This window comes from Cynoglossus semilaevis, chromosome 19, assembly GCF_000523025.1.
Source record: "Cynoglossus semilaevis isolate Cse_v1.0 chromosome 19, Cse_v1.0, whole genome shotgun sequence".
NCBI classification, from domain to species: domain Eukaryota; kingdom Metazoa; phylum Chordata; class Actinopteri; order Pleuronectiformes; family Cynoglossidae; genus Cynoglossus; species Cynoglossus semilaevis.
In genome coordinates, this window is record NC_024325.1 from 10,575,401 (window position 1) to 10,598,320 (window position 22,920).

General features: G+C 36.3%; 5 protein-coding genes across 5 annotated transcripts; all 5 read left to right on the plus strand.

The window, feature by feature from the left end:
- The first annotated feature begins 7,840 nt into the window (after positions 1–7,840).
- LOC103395253 (olfactory receptor 4E2-like) lies at positions 7,841–9,398 on the plus strand. Its single transcript, XM_025065673.1, has one exon. It carries the CDS (start codon positions 8,020–8,022, stop codon positions 9,010–9,012), a length of 993 nt encoding a protein of 330 aa, XP_024921441.1. The 5' UTR covers positions 7,841–8,019; the 3' UTR covers positions 9,013–9,398.
- A 397-nt stretch (positions 9,399–9,795) lies between these two features.
- Positions 9,796–11,285, plus strand: LOC103395254 (olfactory receptor 1E5-like). Its single transcript, XM_008332911.2, has one exon. The coding sequence runs from the start codon at positions 10,296–10,298 to the stop codon at positions 11,283–11,285; it is 990 nt and encodes a 329-aa protein (XP_008331133.1). The 5' UTR covers positions 9,796–10,295.
- Positions 11,286–12,625: 1,340 nt separating this feature from the next.
- LOC103395255 (olfactory receptor 1500-like) lies at positions 12,626–13,622 on the plus strand. Its single transcript, XM_008332912.2, has one exon. It carries the CDS (start codon positions 12,660–12,662, stop codon positions 13,620–13,622), a length of 963 nt encoding a protein of 320 aa, XP_008331134.1. The 5' UTR covers positions 12,626–12,659.
- Positions 13,623–14,952: 1,330 nt separating this feature from the next.
- Positions 14,953–19,601, plus strand: LOC103395256 (olfactory receptor 1361-like). The gene is made up of 2 exons (XM_008332913.2): positions 14,953–16,314; positions 19,485–19,601. Exons 1-2 carry the CDS (start codon positions 15,400–15,402, stop codon positions 19,599–19,601), a joined length of 1,032 nt encoding a protein of 343 aa, XP_008331135.2. The 5' UTR covers positions 14,953–15,399.
- Positions 19,602–19,726: 125 nt separating this feature from the next.
- Positions 19,727–20,929, plus strand: LOC103395257 (olfactory receptor 1361-like). The gene has a single exon (XM_017041479.2). It carries the CDS (start codon positions 19,958–19,960, stop codon positions 20,927–20,929), a length of 972 nt encoding a protein of 323 aa, XP_016896968.1. The 5' UTR covers positions 19,727–19,957.
- Positions 20,930–22,920: the final 1,991 nt, after the last annotated feature.

Consider the following 22,920-nt stretch of genomic DNA (forward strand, 5'->3'; position numbering starts at 1 on the left):
TCCTGTTTTTAACAGTGTTGTGAAGGATCTCTGCGACAGCAGCAGGAGAAAAATGAAAACTCGGAACGCTCCTTATTTGTCTTAATTTTGCTCCTCGTCTTTCTCCCTAATCCGCTCTTTGCATTAACGAATCCATTTTGCACAGTTGAAGCATGTGCTCCTTCATCAAATTAATTAAAAAAGTGTATAAAATGTTTTATGGTTTTATTTTATATTTTTCCAATGGAATGTTCCAAACTACAGTAACGTGTAGAATATATTTAATAAGAATCTTATATAGAGGATGACGACTCTAGACCTTGTTGATATGCAGTATATTGGTGTTTAGTCTACGGCTGTGGCGAGCGGTTAGTCTTTAGCCAGGCCACAGTCACTCGCTGACAACGTCTTGTGCTTTAACAGCAGCAAAATCTCTCTATTAACCCGACTGACTGTATTTTTACATTCTTTTCTTTTTGTGGTTTTCATTCGTTTGTTATTTAATGTAATCTTTCTTCTTCTTCTTCTTCTTTTTTGCTTCAAGAGAATCGCTTTGTAACAGCACTAGGTCTTAAAAAAATATTGTTTATATTGATCAGGGTTCAAATCTGTACAGAGATAAATGTTTTCAAACCTATTGTAAATAGCACTAATGCTCCCTATCCCTCCTTCCAACTCCAAAATGGAATACATCTGTAATCTAAATAAAGGTTATTGAAGTGCACTGCCATTTTGTCCTGAGTCATTCTCTTATAAAACAGCTCTGTGTTATACCTACGTTGCTGACTGTTCATTGGTGGAAGTACAGTATGGTATCTGTGCGAGTAAACATTAACCATTTGCATAGATTTAACTACAGTGTTTCACAGAAATAAAGCTGTGACTTGTGCTTTCATTTTACGACCTGCGAGCGAGAAAATATCCAAATGCAGCGCTTATGCTGGTGTGGCTCAAACTGTTGATGCTAATGGAAAAGTCAGGCCATATAATTTCTAATAAAGAAGCAATTTCTTTTTAATAGTGAGCTCCTCGGTTTATCACATCTTACCACTACATTGCAATACGCTATGTATATAATCAGATTAAATGTTGAGGTATGGACAGAATTATGGAGGATTTCACTTCAAGATTTGCAACTCTAGACATGTCAACATCCACTGCAACGACTGGATAAATATCCACCAAAACTATGACGCTAAGTATCTTATTTTGAATAATGATTCCATCCTTTGGATTAAACACAACCTACACATTTAAGACTATGAAAAATAAAACAGAGTGCAGTCAGTCTGCCGTCGTGCAGACGCTGCGCCCAACAAGAGCGTCCTGCCTCACACTGTGTCGGTGCAGAGATGCTGTGGTTAGTGCAATATAAGAGAGGAATAAAACAGCCTGCTTGTTCTGCTCTTCACTAAAGCCTTGTGTAGCGTTTGACCCTCCTCTTCCTCCTTCCTGCAGCCACGCCGTGTCCACTATACAGCCACTGTAATATGGCCCATATACTCAGCATGAATACAACTATTCTTCTTTGGTTTTACATTCATTTATTCATTTTCTACCCTTCGGTCCTTCATAGTGATGGGAGGGGGCTGGGGTCAATGTCGGCAGTGACTGGGTGAGGGTGGGGTACACTCCGGTCAGTGTACCAGTCCATCGGTATCCTGATTCTGCATTGATTCAGAGGAGGTACACATTGGTTGAACATGCAAACGCCATACAGAAAAGTCATCACTTACCACAGGGGATCAAACCCATGATGTTCTTGCTGTAAGGCAAAAACACTAATCACTCTTACATCATTCTGGCCTTGCATTACATTTACATATGCATGAACAAGCAAATAGAAACATGTTGTTTCACTGTATTAATCTGTGTTGAGTCAAAACATATAAAGAACTGTAAAAAGACGGTGTTAAACTGATCACAATAACTAATTAATGAGGCTGTTTTTAATTACTCTCGCGTGAGTAAATGATTTTGTTTTAAAATTGCGCAGATGGAGAAAAACGTGAACAGAACAACGTCGAATAACGGCGTTTCTTTATGTGATATGGCAGGATGCTCTCGCCATCTTCTGGCCATTGACTGAAATAGCAACAGTTGAACGACGTATTGTCTCTGAATTAATTTGACAATATTGATGTCATTTGTAATAGTTAAAGGCTTTAAAAAAGGACAATATTGATAATAATAATCTCTATAGTGCAGTTTGGTTGAATAAGCGGAAATATTTTGTGTAAAGATGTAAAGATGATTGTATGCTATGCTATTGTTTGTAGCAACCACGTGAAGGTTAACTGACAGTAGTCAAACTAATTTGAAACAGCTTTGTAGGAGGTTTGAACTTGGACAGGAAGTGTCAAAATCTGCTACCAGGGCCTATGACCAAGAGTCATAGACCCTACACCACAGAAGAACCAAGGACCAAGTCATAGGCCCTACACCACAGAAGAACCAAGGACCAAGTAACATGTTGTTAGAGGAAAGAAACATTTCTCAGTAGACTCAAGTTGAAATAAAAACAACAAAACTTCAAAGTAACTTGTCTTAAAAAACAAACAAAAACTAAAGGCTCAAATGGCACCAGGTCTAAGCTAGCAGAAGCTAGCTACGTCTGTCAACAGTCCAGAGAAGACAGCCATGACCAAGAGACTCAACAACTAACCAAGGGGCAGAAGATGGCAGCAAGTGCTTGGGGCTGGTGAGTCAAAATGGCATTATTTTTCTGTGTTTGAAGACTGTTTGTTTGCCTGAGATAATGTAATGTTTTAGCAGCATGGCTTTGAGATCTTCCCCTCGTCTTACTGCTGTGCCCAGTTTTGCAATAGTGTATGACCTGTGCCACGAAACTTTTTAACAGCCTTACAGACAGCTGTTTGGCTGCAATGGTTTAGGGCAGAAGGTTGCAGGTTTGATTCCTCATAGTCCCTAATTTCAAGTTGTTGCATGTGGTGTAAAATATATGCTGAATCACTATGGTGACGTCAGGTAAAGGAACAAGCTGAAAGGGACTCAATGTGTCTATGCATGCAGTGTGATTGGCCAATCATACGCCTGACCATAATAGAGGGTCATCATATACTTTGACTGATGTCTTTCTGTACCCATTATAAATACAGTACTAGAGCTTTCAAACCATTAAAACCCTGTGATTGATTACAATAGTCATGATTAATTCAAATGTTTGAATATTCCTAGAAGAAACAAAACTTTGCGAATTGCAAAATTTAGTTGGTGGATTTAAATTATCACTGCGCATCTTGATGGTGACTTTCAAAACATGATTTATATAAATTAACTAAATTAAATATTGCATATACTCTTGTGCTTAATGCTTGGATTTTGACAGGCCTGTTTATATGATCTATGATCTATTTCTGATATATTTGAACTATACTTGTTTGTAAGAAAGACAAATTGAAATAATCAAGTATGTCGTTAACAAAACATAGCATTTACTATTAAAACACTTGAATCACATTTTATCTGTGATTAAAACCACTCCTTGACACCACCGTGTTACTTCTTTGGCCACAGACTGAACACAGTTTACAGTATGTAATAAACTGGTTCACTTGCAGCCAAGTTTTTTTTTATATATATTAGGCAAAAATCGATCTGCCACTAGAGAATTGCCCCGTGCCAAAAAGCATAACTGGCTGTGAAATCATGAGGAACAACACTGTGAATATTTAGTTTCCTTTTAGTCGTTCATAAAAAGGAGGGGGAAAAAACTCTGGTCATGAATCTTTTTCCAGTCACTAGATACACATGAAAAACGAAGAAAAGAAACATGTGCTGTTTGTTTTCTGTTTCTAACCTTGATAAAATAATTTAATCAATATCTCACTATATGACTTTACAGTCTGACAGATGGAAATATATATCCATTCATCCAGAATACCAATAAAGGCCATTTCAAACATAAATGCATTATTTTTTAATTGAATTACTGCCTCCTACTGGCTATATCTTTTACAGTTAAATATTTCTGCAATGGAATCTACTGTACATTTACAATACAATGGGGAAAAATAGGAAAATGTAACTATTACACTGCCAATAAACCATAATACTGTAAACCACCATATAACCTATGAAAAGGGAATTTTTCTTTTTTATTGACATGTATATGAACTCTACTATGAACTCTACTTTCAATGGCCAGGAAACAGAAACATAATGTTTATTAAAAGCTCTCAGTATAGACCGTTATTTATTTATTTTTGTTAGTGTAACTGACTGCCACCACAAGTTTCATAGAGAACAGTTACGAGAGCAATTATATCCGATAACAATTTGATAAATATTTGTGTTTGTGTCTCGGTGTAACGTGAGCTCCAGCACTCTCAGGACCATTTAGTCACGTTTCATGACAGCGTAATCTCCTGAAAAACAATGGGGCAAAAGAAACCCCACCCCCCTCCCCCTCTCTTTGTCTCTCTCTGTTGGCCTTACTGCCTCTGTGTCTCTGTCTGTCTTGGGGACACACAGTGGCACAGTGTCTGGATTCTCCTGGGTAGTCTTCTCCGAGGACTGACGCACGTTTGTTCTGTGGAAAAAACAATCCAACTTTGAAGTTTATGTCAAAATGTCAAGATAAACTTTAATAATCCATAGCAAGCTACACTGAAACAATCATTTGCTTTAGAAAGTTTTTTATATATATACATATATATAAAAAATCCAAATATTATCTTGGAAAGTTTTTTATATATATACATACTGTATATATAAAAAATCCAAATATTATCTTTCTACTATATTAAAGTTTTTTGTCTTTTGAATTAAATTCTTAATCTAAACTTTAAATTCTTAATCTAAACATAATATTGGTAATATTTTCCAGCTATTGTTGCGTGTCTGAGTCTGTATTAATTGTCCCTTATTCTTAACAATTAGCTGGCAGATTTACAACTTACGTGTGTAAGTGGTTAGTGATGTTGCCTTACATCCGTATGGTCCCACCCAGTCCACACATATGGCATTTTTTAATGTTCTCCCAGTTTGTTACTGGTTTCTTAAAGATTTTCTAGTTTCCTCCCATAGACTAAACACCAGCTGACAGGAAATGAGTTAAGTGCAGAATGAAAATGAGCAGTGATGGAAATGTCAATGGTACCTACTATAGTTTGACCTAAATAACCAACCATCCTGCGATTGATAAAAAATGAACTTGCCATTGTAAATTATTGTCAAATGATTAACAGGTTAATCTTGTTTATTTGTTTAATTTGTACCGATTAATCAGACCAAACATTTTAATGCATTTATATGCAATATCTGCCCACTGTTAACTACTGCCTACTGTTCCAGCAATATACAGCAACATTTTCTTTTTATATGTTTAGGAAAGGCAATTTAAAATGATTATGATTAATTGGGATAAATTCCCATTGTCATTAATCATGATTAATCCACAGCCACCCTGTGATTAATCTGATCAGCAGTCCTCGTATTTACCAAATGTGTACGTTGTGGCATTTACACATGGACCTGATTAAATTTTCCTCCAGAGGATAATCAGTGTGTGTTCAGTAGAACAGCAGCTGGCCTGTGTAATTACCTTTTCCCTTTAGGCCAAAGACACCTGAAGGCATCTTGGTATATTATTTTCTTTTTCCTCCATTATTCTTTTATGAGGCGATGTCTCTGTGGGAACATGTGAACGCCTCCCTGTGAGCTAATTTGATTAATACGGCGTGCTGTCTTATTTCTCCAGCCCTCAGGATAATACCCCAGCTAATAGCCTCTGGAGAAGGTTCTGATTTTTGTCTCATATACTGCAAATTAAATTAATAGGAGATAAAGGAATCCAAAGAATTTGGCACTAAATAAAGGGTCTGTTTTTCAGATTAAAAAACCAACACAAACATGAGTTTGACATTCATGTATTAGAATAAAAAATATTAGATGGTTATTGGGGTTCATTTATGTGTTAGGCATCATAACATCTTTGACCTTTGACCTGCTGGTGTCAGACAGGCAAGGATGGTCTGCTGTCATTAGCGATTTCTTATTTTTAAATAATGGAATTAAGACTATTATTTGTAATCATTAAACCTGTGTGTGTGATGGTGCCATGGTGGTAGGATATGACAAATAGGAGCTTTAGGTTCAATTCTATCTCCACATCACCAGACTAAAAACTTTCATTAACTGTGTGGTGAGTTTACATGGAGGAATGTCGCTAGAAAGATAAACACATTTAAATGTAAACAGGTCAACCCATGAAAGTTAAGTAAGACTATAAGCAATTTATGCATTTGGTAATTTATATAAAATAAAGATACAATCACAGTATATATATATATATATACATATATGTGTATATATATAAACATACATATATGTATATATATATATATACATATATGTATATATATATATATACATATATGTATATGTATATATATATATATATGTATATGTATATATATATATATATATGTATATATATATATATACATATACATATATATATATATATATATTTGGATGAATAAAAACCCAGCAGTTTCTCTCCCCCAGCAGAGATTTAATGATTAGTAGCTTGGAGACTTCACTTTAGAGGTCATCACTGTGAGACTAATGTCTCATTATATGATGCACTTGGTGAATTTCCTCATTGTGGGATCAATAAAGTTCACCCATAAACATAATTCTAATACCAAATGTAAAAAAAAAACAAAAGTTTCTAACTTGACAATTGTTTCCAGTTTACCTAACTTATTCCCTCGTCGCTGTCCTGATCGCTCCCTGTAGTTTGGGAGACATAGTGTTTACCTCACAGTTGTGTTGTTGTGCTGTAAGTGTCATCATCCTGACAGAACGGCAGCTCCGTCAAAACAACTCATTAACAGCCTCATTAGTCTGAGTTAGTTCAGCTCTTCAACAAGGGAATAAAGTGAAGTTGAACACTTTTTCCTTATCAGGACTGTGAAAAACAGGGGTTAGAACAGGGGTCAGCGCAACACTGTCATTTGATTGTAGAGGTCACATCAGAGGTCACACCTTTTTTACTTATTCCAAAATAAGCCAACGTAAGGCAAATTTGACTTAGTTTACAAAACATATCATTATAATATTTTAAAAGGTAATTGACTTTATTTAATAGTTTTAAACAATCTTTTTGTTTAAACCTGGGTGTTTCACAGTGGTTACTAGTAAGTCTTGTTACTTACCTTAATGTTAATATGTAGACCAGTGTTTCCAAACCTTTTTTGAGTCACGGCACATATACAGTATATCATCAGGAAAAACACCACAGCACACCACCAGACAAAAATCTCACTGAAATGTAATGAAATATAATAATCTTCTAGTTTAAATGACCTCATCATTGACTAAAATCTCGGCCTGTTTAGTTGAAGACAATGCTGATATAGTGGCAGGGATTGAAGAAAGACACTCGCAATGATCTTCAACAGCTCTGATTTTCATAGCCATATGCTGCCACCTAGCAGAAGAGGATTTAATTGGTCTGCCTTCCATACTTTGACAAGCAAAGAAACATTATATGCAATATAAATAATAGTTTGGTTTGATTTATTATGTAACAAATTTGTACTTTTGGTGTTTTTATGAAGTGGACATTGTTGGTGTAAAATATTTTTTGACAATAATATTTACTAAGTACTTTGTTCTGTAGAAAACGGTTTTGTTTGGTATGTTTTGTGTGATTGTGTGCATCTGGCCGCACTAATTTCAATCTGTCTGTGTTATGGTTCACGTTTTCAATTCCGATTTCCGATTTCATACATTTTACACGTAATTTTTTTAAAACGGAGAGCTATTACCGATTGTTTGTTAGGTTAAAGTTGTACTTGATGTAAAAAAAACCAAAACAACTGATACACACTCACGCACACACACACACACACACACACACACACACCCTCTTATCGGACATATAGTGAGGATGTGGTCCAGTCCTTTGAACAACAACAGAGAGACAGAGTCCTGTGTCTCCAGAACAGAGCTGTTCTCCACATCAGTCTCTGCTTCAGACACAGAAGCTTCACAGTAACAAATAAACCAATGGACTTATTCAACTCAGGTCTTGGTAAAAACATCACCTTTGCTCGACCTGCATATTTTATCATCAGTGGATTTATTGGAATACCTAATGTCATATATTACTATGTCTTTCTGTGTATTGTGTATATTGTGTCAGTGTTGGGAAATACAGTTGTGATGACTGTGATCTACTTGGATCGTAGTCTAAGAACTCCTAAATATATTGCAGTTTTTAACCTGGCCTTTGTAGACCTGTTTGGCAGCACTGTTCTGGTACCAAAGGTTCTGGACCTGTTTCTGTTTAACCATCGTCTCATCTCCTACAACGACTGTCTGACGTTTCTCTTCTTCTGTTACTTATATCTGTCGTTGGAGGTCTTTAATCTGATGACTCTGTCCTACGACAGATTGATTGCTATCACTTTTCCACTGCACTATCCAGTGATGGTGACTAACAGGTTCATGTTTTCACTGATCACTTCTTTTTGGCTCTTTGTCATCACTGTTAATCTAACAGCAGTCGGCCTCTTAACCAGACTGTCCTTCTGTAACTCTAACACTGTACTTGTCAACAGTTACTTCTGTGACCATGGAGTGATTTATCGTGAGGCCTGTAACGACCAAACACCTTCATATATCTATGGGTTTTTGGTATCAACATTATTCCTCTGGTTTCCTCTGTGTTTCATCCTAGTTTCTTACCTGTGTATTGGCTATGCTTTGAGTAAAGTAGCTTCAGCTAAAGAAAGAGCGAAGGCCTTGAAGACGTGCACAGCTCATCTGTCTTTGGTGGCCATCTACTTTGTTCCAATAATGATTACTTTCACCTTAGGAAGATATATTCATCCAAACTCCAGGATCATTAACATGTCTCTGGCCTCGGCTGTTTCTCCCATGTTGAACCCAATTATTTATGTTCTTCAGACTCAAGAAATAAAAAAGTCAGTAAAGACATTGCTGATGATCAAGACAAGGCAATTCAAAGGTGGCATCAGAAGAGTATTGAGCAAATAACCATTGCTTTTAGAGTATTGCAATAAATTTAAGGAGAAGCACTTTCATCAAATTCCGTGTTTGTGTCAATGAATCATTCATAGGAATATATCTAAAATATCTACTGAGTTCAACATTAAAAAACCCCGTGACACAAATGATTAATACTGGTTTTGATTAAATGCATTTTTTGTATTTTTTTAGACAACTAGATCTGGTTAAAGTAGAATATTTTCTTATTCACTGTTCATGGTTATAGACGCCTGGTTATGGCATTGACAACTGTTGTGTTTTCACTACACTTCTTAGTCACTTTGATCTGAATGAAAACTCCTGTTTTGTACTTTTTCGTCGCAGTGAAATTTTCTGTGTGTCTCACTGCGCTGTTTTCAATCCTTACAAATTAAACCTCTTTATTTAAATAATGAGTTATAAAAGATTCTGACGTGATTGGATCCAACAATGTCATTTTTATGTTTTGTATTTTATTTACTGTAACAACAATTAACCAAAGTAGTCATGTCCTTCTTTAGAAACTTTTTAGATTTTATTAACAACTAAAAAGATGTTTTGTTCAGACTAACCAGTTTGTTATTAAGTATTGCTTAATAAAGAACCAGGAATATTTTAAAAACTAAATTGACCAAAACATTTCATGACGGTATTTTCAAAAACATTTTGCAGTCACACAAACAGAACACTAACAACAGCACCTGTATGTTTGCTAATGTAGAAAGCTAAAAAAGAATGGCAGAAAATGTACATTTTTGATCACTTTCATTTATAAATAATGCAGGCGAAGAAGTGAACAATCATCATTAACTTCCACTGAACAGTTTGTTGTTGGTGTATCACTGTAACATAATAGATAGATAATGAGATAGATAAAATAACTGTAAACAAAGAGGATGACATGTTTGTTCTGACCAAATACTCTATCAAAATCATTGTCCATAAAATATTTAAATCCTGTTTAATACTAACTTTACTCACATAAATACATCTCTTACATTTACTGCTTCTACTACTACTATTGACATCCTTCACAGAGGATGTGTAAAGTACTGATGCAGACAGTTTGACAGCTCGTTTGGCAGATTCCAGGTATTGCACACACACACACTCACAAGCAGACACACGCAAGCTCACGAAAACACACACCCTCTTGTCGGACATATAGTGAGGATGTGGTCCAGTCCTTTGAACAACAACAGAGAGACAGAGTCCTGTGTCTCCAGAACAGAGCTGTTCTCCACATCAGTCTCTGCTTCAGACACAGAAGCTTCACAGTAACAAATAAACCAATGGACTTATTCAACTCAGGTCTTGGTAAAAACATCACCTTTGCTCGACCTGCATATTTTATCATCAGTGGATTTATTGGAATACCTAATGTCATATATTACTATGTCTTTCTGTGTATTGTGTATATTGTGTCAGTGTTGGGAAATACAGTTGTGATGACTGTGATCTACTTGGATCGTAGTCTAAGAACTCCTAAATATATTGCAGTTTTTAACCTGGCCTTTGTAGACCTGTTTGGCAGCACTGTTCTGGTACCAAAGGTTCTGGACCTGTTTCTGTTTAACCATCGTCTCATCTCCTACAACGACTGTCTGACGTTTCTCTTCTTCTGTTACTTATATCTGTCGTTGGAGGTCTTTAATCTGATGACTCTGTCCTACGACAGATTGATTGCTATCACTTTTCCACTGCACTATCCAGTGATGGTGACTAACAGGTTCATGTTTTCACTGATCACTTCTTTTTGGCTCTTTGTCATCACTGTTAATCTAACAGCAGTCGGCCTCTTAACCAGACTGTCCTTCTGTAACTCTAACACTGTACTTGTCAACAGTTACTTCTGTGACCATGGAGTGATTTATCGTGAGGCCTGTAACGACCAAACACCTTCATGGGCCTTTGCTAAGTTGGCAGCAGCTTTGTTTCTCTGGATCCCTTTGTGTTTTATCTTAGCTACTTACCTGTGTATTGGCTATGCTTTGAGTAAAGTAGCTTCAGCTAAAGAAAGAGTGAAGGCCTTGAAGACGTGCACAGCTCATCTGTCTTTGGTGGCCATCTATTTTGTCCCAGTGTTAATCACGTTTACAGCATTGGGGAGTATCACTGTAAACTCCAGGATCATTAACATGTCTCTGGCCTCTGTTGTTCCTCCCATGTTGAACCCAATCGTTTATGTTCTTCAGACTCGAGAGATAAAAAAGTCAGTGAAATCACTGTTGAAGTTAAGGAAACAACCCTTGGTCATGGCAAGGAGAGTATTTTCCAGCTGATTATGAATATTCTACAAATAACTAAAACTGAAACTAAAATGAACAAATGTCAACACAACTATGTAAGGCTTTTAAAAAATGAATATACATCCTTGATCAAAGTTGACTTATTCTGTAATAATTGACGAAGGCAAATACAAAGTAATATGTATTATCGCGATGGCAAATATTTTGGAATAATTACTGGTCCAAAAAGTCTTACCACATATCTAATGCAAAAAAATAGATAATGCTTCTATTGTTCATGTGTAGTATGTTAAGAATAAATTACTTTTACACTTTTAACTCTGATACCACTGTAGCTGTTGAGGGTGAACTATCTGTTCTACTAAAACCATGTGATCAGCGGTTTCTTGCTGTTCTGGTTGTTTCCTTTCTGCATTTGTTTTATTTGCTGTTTTCTATATGAAAGCATTGTTGTTGCTGTTGTTGTCGGTGCACTTTTCACACTCTGGAGTTTTCCAGATTTGTCAGAACTTCAATTCAAAGTCATATACATTCTTTGTCACTTTAGTGCTTAAACTTTTCATTAAAATGATTGATCAAAGATGACATTCTTTTTCTGACCGTGCGTTTTCTTGTCGGTTGGTGGTGCCTGTATTTTCTGGTTTGCTTCATTCCAACACAAAGAAATTACCTTTTATATTTCATGCTGTATTTTAAGCAATTCTGGTGTGACCTGGTTTCATAGTGATTTATTATTATTATTAATGTTAAACATTTAAATATTTTGATTATTGCTTTAAAAAAATTAACACATACAGTCTGTATGAAGCTGTTAGATCAAATCTCTGTCAGGATAAAAATAAGTTTTTGTGTCATAAATACGACTTGAGTATTTTCTTATGTCCGTCTTAATAAAAGACTTCAAAGCACACTCAACAAAAAGCAGCCAATAAAAGATCATCTGCAATTTGGAAAACATATATAATTTGTTCTTATTTTGAAAAAACAGATAACTACATCTCTTACATTTACTGCTTCTACTACTACTATTGACATCCTTCACAGAGGATGTGTAAAGTACTGATGCAGACAGTTTGAAAGCTAGTCTAAAATGTGTTTGCTTTGTTTGTACGACATTAAATTTGTATTGGCTGTTGTAATGACAGTATTTTTTTTCTGTTTTTAAGATTCCAGGTATTGCACGCACGCACACACACACACACACACACACACACACACACACACACTCACAAGCAGACACACGCAAGCTCACGAAAACACACACCCTCTTATCGGACATATAGTGAGGATGTGGTCCAGTCCTTTGAACAACAACAGGGAGACAGAGTCCTGTGTCTCCAGAACAGAGCTGTTCTCCACATCAGTCTCTGCTTCAGACACAGAAGCTTCACAGTAACAAATAAACCAATGGACTTATTCAACTCAGGTCTTGGTAAAAACATCACCTTTGCTCGACCTGCATATTTTATCATCAGTGGATTTATTGGAATACCTAATGTCATATATTACTATGTCTTTCTGTGTATTGTGTATATTGTGTCAGTGTTGGGAAATACAGTTGTGATGACTGTGATCTACTTGGATCGTAGTCTAAGAACTCCTAAATATATTGCAGTTTTTAACCTGGCCTTTGTAGACCTGTTTGGCAGCACTGTTCTGGTACCAAAGGTTCTGGACCTGTTTCTGTTTAACCATCGTCTCATCTCCTACAACGACTGTCTGACGTTTCTCTTCTTCTGTTACTTATATCTGTCGTTGGAGGTCTTTAATCTGATGACTCTGTCCTACGACAGATTGATTGCTATCACTTTTCCACTGCACTATCCAGTGATGGTGACTAACAGGTTCATGTTTTCACTGATCACTTCTTTTTGGCTCTTTGTCATCACTGTTAATCTAACAGCAGTCGGCCTCTTAACCAGACTGTCCTTCTGTAACTCTAACACTGTACTTGTCAACAGTTACTTCTGTGACCATGGAGTGATTTATCGTGAGGCCTGTAACGACCAAACACCTTCATGGGCCTTTGCTAAGTTGGCAGCAGCTTTGTTTCTCTGGATCCCTTTGTGTTTTATCTTAGCTACTTACCTGTGTATTGGCTATGCTTTGAGTAAAGTAGCTTCAGCTAAAGAAAGAGTGAAGGCCTTGAAGACGTGCACAGCTCATCTGTCTTTGGTGGCCATCTATTTTGTCCCAGTGTTAATCACTTTTACATCAGCTGGGAATATTACTGCAAATTCCAGGATCATTAACATGTCTCTCACTTCCATTGTTCCTCCCATGTGTAACCCAATTATTTATGTTCTTCAGACTCGAGAGATAAAAACGTCAGTAAAATCCCTGCTGAAATTTCGGAAAATATCCAAGTGATAAGTAATACTTATAATGTAGTTTAAAAAGTTTGATAATAATCAGTGTCAGTAGCTTTTGTTATCAAACCATGCAATGCTTTAAATATGTTTTGTTGATTTTTTCAGGGTAAACGGTATAGTACTTTTTCCCCCTTGATATATGGAAAACAATGCCATTTCTATCTGTTGTTGGACATTTTGATTTTAATCCTAAACTTGCAGTACTACTCCTCTATCAGGAGTACATGATTTATATATTTCTTGAACACTACTCATTAAATATTAAAATAATAGAATTGTATTGCGGGGTTGTTCATTTCTTTAACCCAAATGTGTGAGGTTAAGATCAAACAATTTAAAATCAATCAAGCATATATGTATATATATATATATATATATATATTACTCATATATATTTAACATAGAAAATATTACTTTTTAATTGTACAAATATTATTGGCAACATATTTATTTCTCATCGTTTGATTTAATACCCAACCAACAGGCTGCTTTGACCTTCTAATGAATGAAAGGGTCAAAGTCTTGTAGCTCATTGAAGTCATTTTTTTGCAATTAGTAAGTTTGGAAAGAGAAAAATAAATAAAACACATTTTTTAGTCATTTTGGATTAATAATTACCTTTAATACAAATATCTTATATTTAATCAAATCATTTTAATCCATTTTAATCTTAATGGTGATTTGATGTTATGTTATGTTAATGAAAGTAGAGGGAATGTCACTAAGAGTTAACCTTATTCTGGTTGTTTTTGGACTGAGTAGAGCATATGTGTCAAACTCAAGGTCCGGGGGCCAAATGCGGCCCGCTAAGCCATTTTGTGTGGCCCGTGGGAGCTTAACCTGAGAAATTAAATTTTTTTTTATTACATCTTTTTTTAATGGATTATCTTTAAATAAATTTGAATGAAATTGAATGAAGTAAATTAGTAAAAATTAAGCACATTTTTCTAACTATGTCCCACTGCAGCCTGGTACCAAATGACCAATGGACCGGTACTGGTCCACGGACTGGGCGTTGGGGACCTCTAATCTATACAGTCTTCCAGTTACAACCGGCCCTTCAAGTGGAGTTGTATTGCTGATGTGGCCCCCGGTGAAAATGAGTTTGACACCCCTGGAGTAGAGAATAGGAGTACCACTTAAAACTATGCTTTGTTGAGTTTGTGACATTTGCTGTATTTTCTGGAGTATAAGTCACACTTTTTATTATTTGCGACCCATACTCAAATTAAAATAAAAAACAGCCACTAAAGGGCACTCTAGGCTTGTGTACCAGTATCCTTTGGCTGGTGCAACATACTCCGGAGCGACATATGGTCGGGAAAATATCGTAGTCATTGATGTGCATTTGACGTTAACTTGGTGTAAAACCATTGTGTCACTAGTCATCTCCTCAGACCCCTGGTGGGACGAAGGACAGGCATCTCACCCCACAAAGCCCAACTGAAGCCTTTACAAACACTTTTGCGGCGATCGTTGCTTCGTTGTAACTATCCTGTCACTAGGATGCTAATGAAATGAAGGTGTTCAAACCTTGTACAGATAGATAAGATGGTGGGTGAAGATGATGATGATGATGATGATGATTCCTACTAGCAACAAGCCCAGGGGACCAGATGGTAGAGTCAGTGTTGAGTTTAAATGATGCAGCCTCCTGTGTGCTGCCAGTCTGTCAGAGACTCAGAGACAGGCAGTCAGAGACAGAGAGTTGACTCAGAGGAGGAGACATCTTCACATCGTTCACTTGACTTCAGACACTTTCATTTCACCACACAATGGACTTATTCAACTCAGCGCTCGGTAAAAACATCACTTTTATGCATCCGGCCTATTTCATTATAACTGGTTTGTCTGGCATCCCCAATATAAGACACTACTATGTCTTTCTCTTCTTTGTTTATATTGTGTCAGTGCTGGGAAACACACTTGTAATGGCTTTGATATACTTAGATCCTAAACTTCGGACCCCAAAATATGTTGCAGTGTTCAACCTTGCGTTTGTGGACCTGTTTGGGAACACTGCCTTGGTGCCTAAAGTTCTGGACATTTTTTTGTTTAACCATCCACAAATCCCTTACAATGACTGTCTGACTTTCCTTTTCTTCTGCTACACCTGTCTGTGCATGCAGTCTTTCAATCTGGTTGCCCTCTCCTATGACAGACTGATAGCTATTACTTATCCACTGCACTATCAAGTGAAGGTAACCCATAAATTTATGCTGTATTTGATTGCATCTTTTTGGGTCTTTTCTATCATTGCTGTCCTCATTGCTGTCGGCCTCATCACCAGACTCTCCATCTGTGAGTCTGTATTTGTTAACAGCTATTTCTGTGACCACGGTCAGATTTACCGCCTGTCTTGCAACGACCACTATCCCAATTATGTCCTCAGTTGGTTTTATCCTGTTGCTTTTTCCTGGGTTCCACTTCTTTTCATCTTAATAACTTACATATGTATCGTTTGTACTTTGGCTAAAATGGCTACAGTTCATGAAGGACTCAAAGCCTTCAGGACTTGCATCGGTCATCTGTCGCTGGTAGCGGTCTATTACATTCCAGTATTGACCACATTTACGATGATGGATAAAATCCATCCTAATGCCAGGATCCTAAACCTGTCTCTCACCTCTGTGTTTCCTCCCATGTTGAACCCTATCGTTTACGTCCTGCAGACGCAAGAAATCAAAGAATCTTTGAAAAAATTACTGAATGTGAGAGGAATTGTCAATAAAATATCAATAACTTAGACGTGAGCTTCACAAATGTATGTGGTTAAATATTGATATTGTAAATGCATAGAATAAATAGCTGCACTGTATTTCCTCTGTTTAGAAATGGCTGTATTTGTGCATCCTCAGGTTTGTTATTGAAAAGTCAGTAACTAAGATCAATGTGCAACACAATTGAAAGTCAAAATTCAAAAGTGACTTTTAGTCAAATATTAATTTTTTTTTAGAGCTACGGTCCCTTACTCACAATCACAATATGCTCTAGGGCTATGTGTATACTACTGACACCATTGTCATCATCTGTCTGTAGCACATGGTTGTCTTGTCTATAAATGTGTTTATTGATTCGCTGATGGTGATTGGAAAGCTTTTATTTAGCAAGCATTTTGTTTAAACTCAAGTTGAAATCCTTATGTTATCATCTTAATGTTGAAAAGAAAAAACAGTCGGAGTTTGATTTGTGTTGTTTCAGTTGACCCTAGCCTCCTAGAACAGCTTCTTTGGTCAGGTGGCCTAGAACTACTGTATATCCATTTAAATATATATATATATATATTTTTCCGTTGATTCCCATGTTTGTGCATACATGCCCCATATATGGTTTTGGTGTTCAAGACTAGGATAAATAAATAAATAAAAACAGTTGTTTCCCCTCTATTTGAGATCCCATTTACTGGTCCTACATTTAGATTCAATGTGGTTTATTAAAAGAGTATATGCGTATGAGAATATGTATTAAAAAAACAAACAAACAACTCAATCAGTTTCTAACCTTATGTATTTAATAACAATTTTGTTCTACACATGTCCAATTTAGCTGCAGTTGCTAATGGCCTTGATAACATGTGAAAAGTAGAAGTACCTGATAGATGTATCACTGTGTCATGGCAACAACAACAAAAAAGAATATAACTCTAGAAAATCCAATAAGAATAATTATAATCCTAACAGTAAATAAATATCATTTATAAAAAGGTTACAAAATACATAAAGGGCAAATACCTCCTTTTTAGAGATACTAACATACATTTAAGAATCAGTTTTTGTAAAAAATATAGAGAACCATATAGGGAACTGTTTCCTAGTGAACTTTGTCTCTAGTTTTCTCTTTCTCTGAACACTTGATACAAATACCAGCTGCACGTACAAATAAAGACAATGTTAAAAAATATTTCAATATATTAGGAAGTCATATTAATTGAAAAGATGATATTTTCAATGTTCCTAGTGTTTTGAAAAGGCCAGGTTTTGGTATATGTCTGTGGTCCTTTACACATCAGGACACTTGTTGAAGCAACGTAATATGATTAGTTATAAAAAAATTGTTGGTGTGGCCTTTAGTGTAAAGGAGAATGCTATTTTTCCATTAAAATACTTTGTATTTGTTTTGTTTATTGGCTATAACATTAAGGCTGGTTCATTAAAATATTCTCATAAATAAACTGGTCTTCAGGGTACAGAATATTAGCGTCTTCAATAAAAAGTAATACAAACTTTAGCTAAGCCCATTTGTTGATGTTATTGTCATTTGATGTAGTGCCAGTAGAGGTGCTCAGGAGCCCACCAGTGGGAAGTTTGTTTGGTTTGAAACAGTTCAAGTGGTGACAGTAATGAGCTGTTCCAGGGAGTGTTGTGCAGAACGAGTGATGAGGGAAAAAAACCCAAATCCCTGGAGTTTCTTTTCCCTTAAGGTATTCTTCACTTTACTGTTGTGTTGCTTCTGTTTATGTCAACAACTAACTACTCCCAAAGAAGTTACTCTTTCCGTCTGAAGGGCTTTCCACTGGAACAGAAATAGGAGAAAAATAAAACACACACACACACACACACACACACACAAACTCCTTAGATCATTGATAAAAGCTCTTTTTAGTTGAAAGTACCTTATTGTGTCACATCATTTTAGGACAACTTTATGTAAAGAGCTAATCGTAGCATTTCATGACTGGTAAAAACCTGAACATCTTGAAAACAGCCTAGCATTCAAGTCAACCGTAGGGCAGAGCTGCAGCGCTAGCTTCACAGTGACAGATATTAGATATATCTCATATTAGTATGGTATTTTTAGTCTCTGGATGATTTATGATTGAATATTCCCAAAATCTAATAAAGTCCGATAATTTGACCCTTTCATTACATGGATGAGTTGGCTAGCACTGCACTCTGCAGCTAAATAACTCCCAACGTAACACATGATGATGCACAGTGTAAATCAGACCTAATAAGTCGATCACAATCTACCAGCAGATTACAAAGGAAGTGGTAACAGATCAAGAGCAATTGAGATGAAAAAAATACTATATTTCTATAGTGTGTAGTAGTGACCATATACTGTAAGAAGTAAATCTTATCGTGCCATACAACTACATGTATTTAATCAGTACCTCAACATATAATTTGCATAACAGTAGGTTCAGTTTATATGAGTAAAAATATTTGACATTTTTAATGTCTGTAGATCACTTTAACCTGGCAATGTGAATAGTAGCTTTAAAGCCAAAAAGACGTGGTCTCTCCTTGTGTACATGACGAGTGTGTCGCCGCCCTATAGGTATCTAGGTCATCTGTATTTTACATTTTACTATCCACTGATATGATCCTTTTAGTTCAGTGCTACAGTACTTTAACGTTAGAAATCTGGCAACCATTATTAGATTTTTTCATCTACTGTGACGTTGGGACCCCTGCTGCCAGTCTTTTGGTACTGCTAGGTTACCCAACATTTTTCTGAAATCCACCCCTTTGGTAGATAGGACTATTATTGAGTTCCCTCTCCCACCATGTCAGCACATTCTCAGCTATGGCTTCAAATCTCCACTGCACTGTTTTTTTGAATTGTAATTCCTTAAAAATATTTATATTGTCCTCAGGACGGGGGCAGTGGGGTACACATCAGTGGGGGTTTTTTTCTATTGCAAAATGAACATCTCTTGCACATCTCGGCAATAACTCAGTGCCCTCCACAGGGGCCGGCCCCCCATTTTGGGAACGTGGAGCGTGGTACTTGGATCTATTAATTCTATTGTAGTATTGCGTATAGTACAACATCATTTTCATGTACAGTTCATCTTGCTTTATATTTAATTTGTAGCACATGTTATCTAAATATTCTATATTTACAGTTCTTGTGTGGTATTTCTCATCGTTTCAGTGACCACAGGTCATATTATTATCTGCAAATGATTTTTGAATGGTTTTTGTCCAACAATTCTACAGTTTGTATTAAATCTGTACCTGGATTCATGTAAGATGGAAGCAAAAGGCCAAAGACAGACTCAGAGCGTTAACAGTGTTATCATTAATGCTAATAATGATAATATATAATTATCATTGCTTTATTTAAAGATTATAGATTTAAAATGATCTGGATTAATTGTGCTGTTGGGTGATGATGATGATGATGATGATGATGACGACGACGACGACGACAATGACGATTATGACTGCCCGCTAGTCAGTGTTGAGTTTAAATGATGCGGCCTCCTGTGTGCTGCCAGTCTGTCAGAGACTCAGAGACAGGCAGTCAGAGACAGAGAGTTGACTCAGAGGAGGAGACATCTTCACATCGTTCACTTGACTTCAGACACTTTCATTTCACCACACAATGGACTTATTCAACTCAGCGCTCGGTAAAAACATCACTTTTATGCATCCGGCCTATTTCATTATAACTGGTTTGTCTGGCATCCCCAATATAAGACACTACTATGTCTTTCTCTTCTTTGTTTATATTGTGTCAGTGCTGGGAAACACACTTGTAATGGCTTTGATATACTTAGATCCTAAACTTCGGACCCCAAAATATGTTGCAGTGTTCAACCTTGCGTTTGTGGACCTGTTTGGGAACACTGCCTTGGTGCCTAAAGTTCTGGACATTTTTTTGTTTAACCATCCACAAATCCCTTACAATGACTGTCTGACTTTCCTTTTCTTCTGCTACACCTGTCTGTGCATGCAGTCTTTCAATCTGGTTGCCCTCTCCTATGACAGACTGATAGCTATTACTTATCCACTGCACTATCAAGTGAAGGTAACCCATAAATTTATGCTGTATTTGATTGCATCTTTTTGGGTCTTTTCTATCATTGCTGTCCTCATTGCTGTCGGCCTCATCACCAGACTCTCCATCTGTGAGTCTGTATTTGTTAACAGCTATTTCTGTGACCACGGTCAGATTTACCGCCTGTCTTGCAACGACCACTATCCCAATTATGTCCTCAGCTGTTTGTATCCTGTCCTCATTTTCTGGCTCCCACTTGTTTTTATTTTGTTGACCTACTTGTACATCGGCAGTACTTTGGCAAAGGTGGCTACAGTTCATGAAGGACTCAAAGCCTTTAAGACCTGCATCGGTCATCTGTCGCTGGTAGCGGTCTATTTCATTCCAATGTTGATCACCTTCACACTAATGGAAAAAATCCATCCTAATGCCAGGATCCTAAACCTGTCTCTCACCTCTGTGTTTCCTCCCATGTTGAACCCTATCGTTTACGTCCTGCAGACGCAAGAAATCAAAGAATCTTTAAAAAAATTACTGCATATTAGAGACAAAGCCAACAAAATACTTTCAATTTGACCATTAATATTTTCCTGTGCTTTTCTTTCCTTGTCATAAAATGACACATGTTAAAACTGAGATAATAGGAGAAACTACATGGTTTGACCAGACTGTTTGTACTAACGTTTCTTCATTTTAAAGACTCACACTGTTGATGCAATGTTTTTTCTAAAATCCCTGAAGTTAAAAGCTTAATGTGTACAATATGCACATTTCCTAATAGCAATGACTTAATATATGAAGAATAAGTCTTCCTTTTTTTACTCATATGTGAGCTTAATTACCTTTTCTTTAAAATTGTTGTTGTGAAGAAATTGTATTTTTAGTGTAAATGTTGAATAAACTTAACAAAGCATATGCCCTGCACCTTTCAATGAGTGAACAAGTATTTTGTTTATATCAATCATTGCTTTTTATAACTGATATGAATGGATTTTTGAATGGCACATGTTTACAGTAAACTGTATATACACAGAGACTTGACTGAGCCCTATTTCAACACTTTTAGCTTAAGAAAATTGCATGTTAATTTATATTGTATTCTTCCTAGGCCAAGGTTATCCTTTGTGTTTTCTTTGCCAGGAATAGCAGTTGTCCTGCGGTGTATTCTATATTTCTTCGCTTTAAGAACACCAACGTCTATGCTCTGCAGTCAGTGAATAACGGTGATATGTTTCAATCTGTGTAAATAACCTTATTACCTGATTATTAACGCCTCCGCGGCGTTGGCCTAGTCTGAATCCCTATTTATCTCCGAATAGTCTGATAAAATTACTGACAACTGCAACTTACGTTATACCTTGGTACAGCCTGCAATAAAAAATATGGACACTAGATGGCAAAAACGCACAATAAGAATGTCTTCTGCTTGTCCCTCATTGTGGTTGTTTGTTGTCATTGGATGCTATTTAGGAACGAGGTAATGTCTGTAACTATACTATGTCATGTCGTACAATTTGTACACACTGTTTTTACTTTTTTGTGATTCAATACAACGTCGTCGTAAGGTTATCGTGATAAAATAAGGGAAATGTACGAATTATGTTTTTGGACGCAAAGTACTGTTTGGGAGATTAAAAGACATTTACGAAACAAAACACAAAGGGCTACACATTGTTATTTTCTCCAAAATTGGCCCAAACCAAACAAATATGAATAAATAAATGAATAAATATGGAAGAGGTTCAAACAAAGAGCTCGTTTTATCACTGAAAAATTAATTGTTATCACTGTTAGTAATATTTTGTTATTATTCTATCCATTTGAGTCATATGATGATGACTAAATCTGTCAGTTGTGTCTGTAGCTGTCATTTATATATAAATAACTGAAGCTGTAATGACATAAAGGATTTACTTTAAATGCAGCGTGGTTACAAATTTCCTTACAGCAAATTAATAAAATGAAACACAACTGTGGAAGTATTAAAATCTTTATTTTTCAACAAATGACACGAAGATAAGAAAATATGGCGTTAGCATCGACAGAAGTAAAAGAAATACAAACAAATACATAGTAAAATGACAGGAGTTTCTGTGCAGGGGAGTTGGTGCTGGTTTAAACATCATTTCACAAAAACAAAAACAAAAAGTCTTACGTACAAGTAATTTTACGTGGAATGAATACCTAAAGGTTAACGAAATGTGATTAAAATGTGCTAAAGGTTTTGTGAGGAAACAAAGTAAAACACTTTGAATGTTATTTGTTAACATGGTATGTCACAGAGAGGACGGGGTTGTTGTCAACCGACTGTATTTGAGAATACTTTCTCGTTTTCAACGCCTATAGAAATTAAATTATCCTGCAGAGGGGAAGTTTTGGCAAAGATGCACACACTGCAACTCACCGTGCATCATGCATTACATACACATCTCCACAAGAGGGGAGCCTGTGCATAAATTGAATGTTTATTTCCTGTTTGCAAATCGAACCATTCAGACATGTTGATTTCCACTGTTTACTCCTGCACAGTCTTTTGCTGAGTCGACGTCCAGAGCCGGGGTTAATTG

Bases quoted from the DNA above. Each gene is read 5' to 3' on its own strand.
- LOC103395253 (XM_025065673.1), top strand. From the start codon at position 8,020: ATGGACTTATTCAACTCAGGTCTTGGTAAAAACATCACCTTTGCTCGA.
- LOC103395254 (XM_008332911.2), top strand. From the start codon at position 10,296: ATGGACTTATTCAACTCAGGTCTTGGTAAAAACATCACCTTTGCTCGA.
- LOC103395255 (XM_008332912.2), top strand. From the start codon at position 12,660: ATGGACTTATTCAACTCAGGTCTTGGTAAAAACATCACCTTTGCTCGA.
- LOC103395256 (XM_008332913.2), top strand. From the start codon at position 15,400: ATGGACTTATTCAACTCAGCGCTCGGTAAAAACATCACTTTTATGCAT. The intron at 16,315-19,484 runs TCTTTGAAAAAA...CAGTTCTTGTGT, and splicing joins AGACGCAAGAAATCAAAGAA to GGTATTTCTCATCGTTTCAG.
- LOC103395257 (XM_017041479.2), top strand. From the start codon at position 19,958: ATGGACTTATTCAACTCAGCGCTCGGTAAAAACATCACTTTTATGCAT.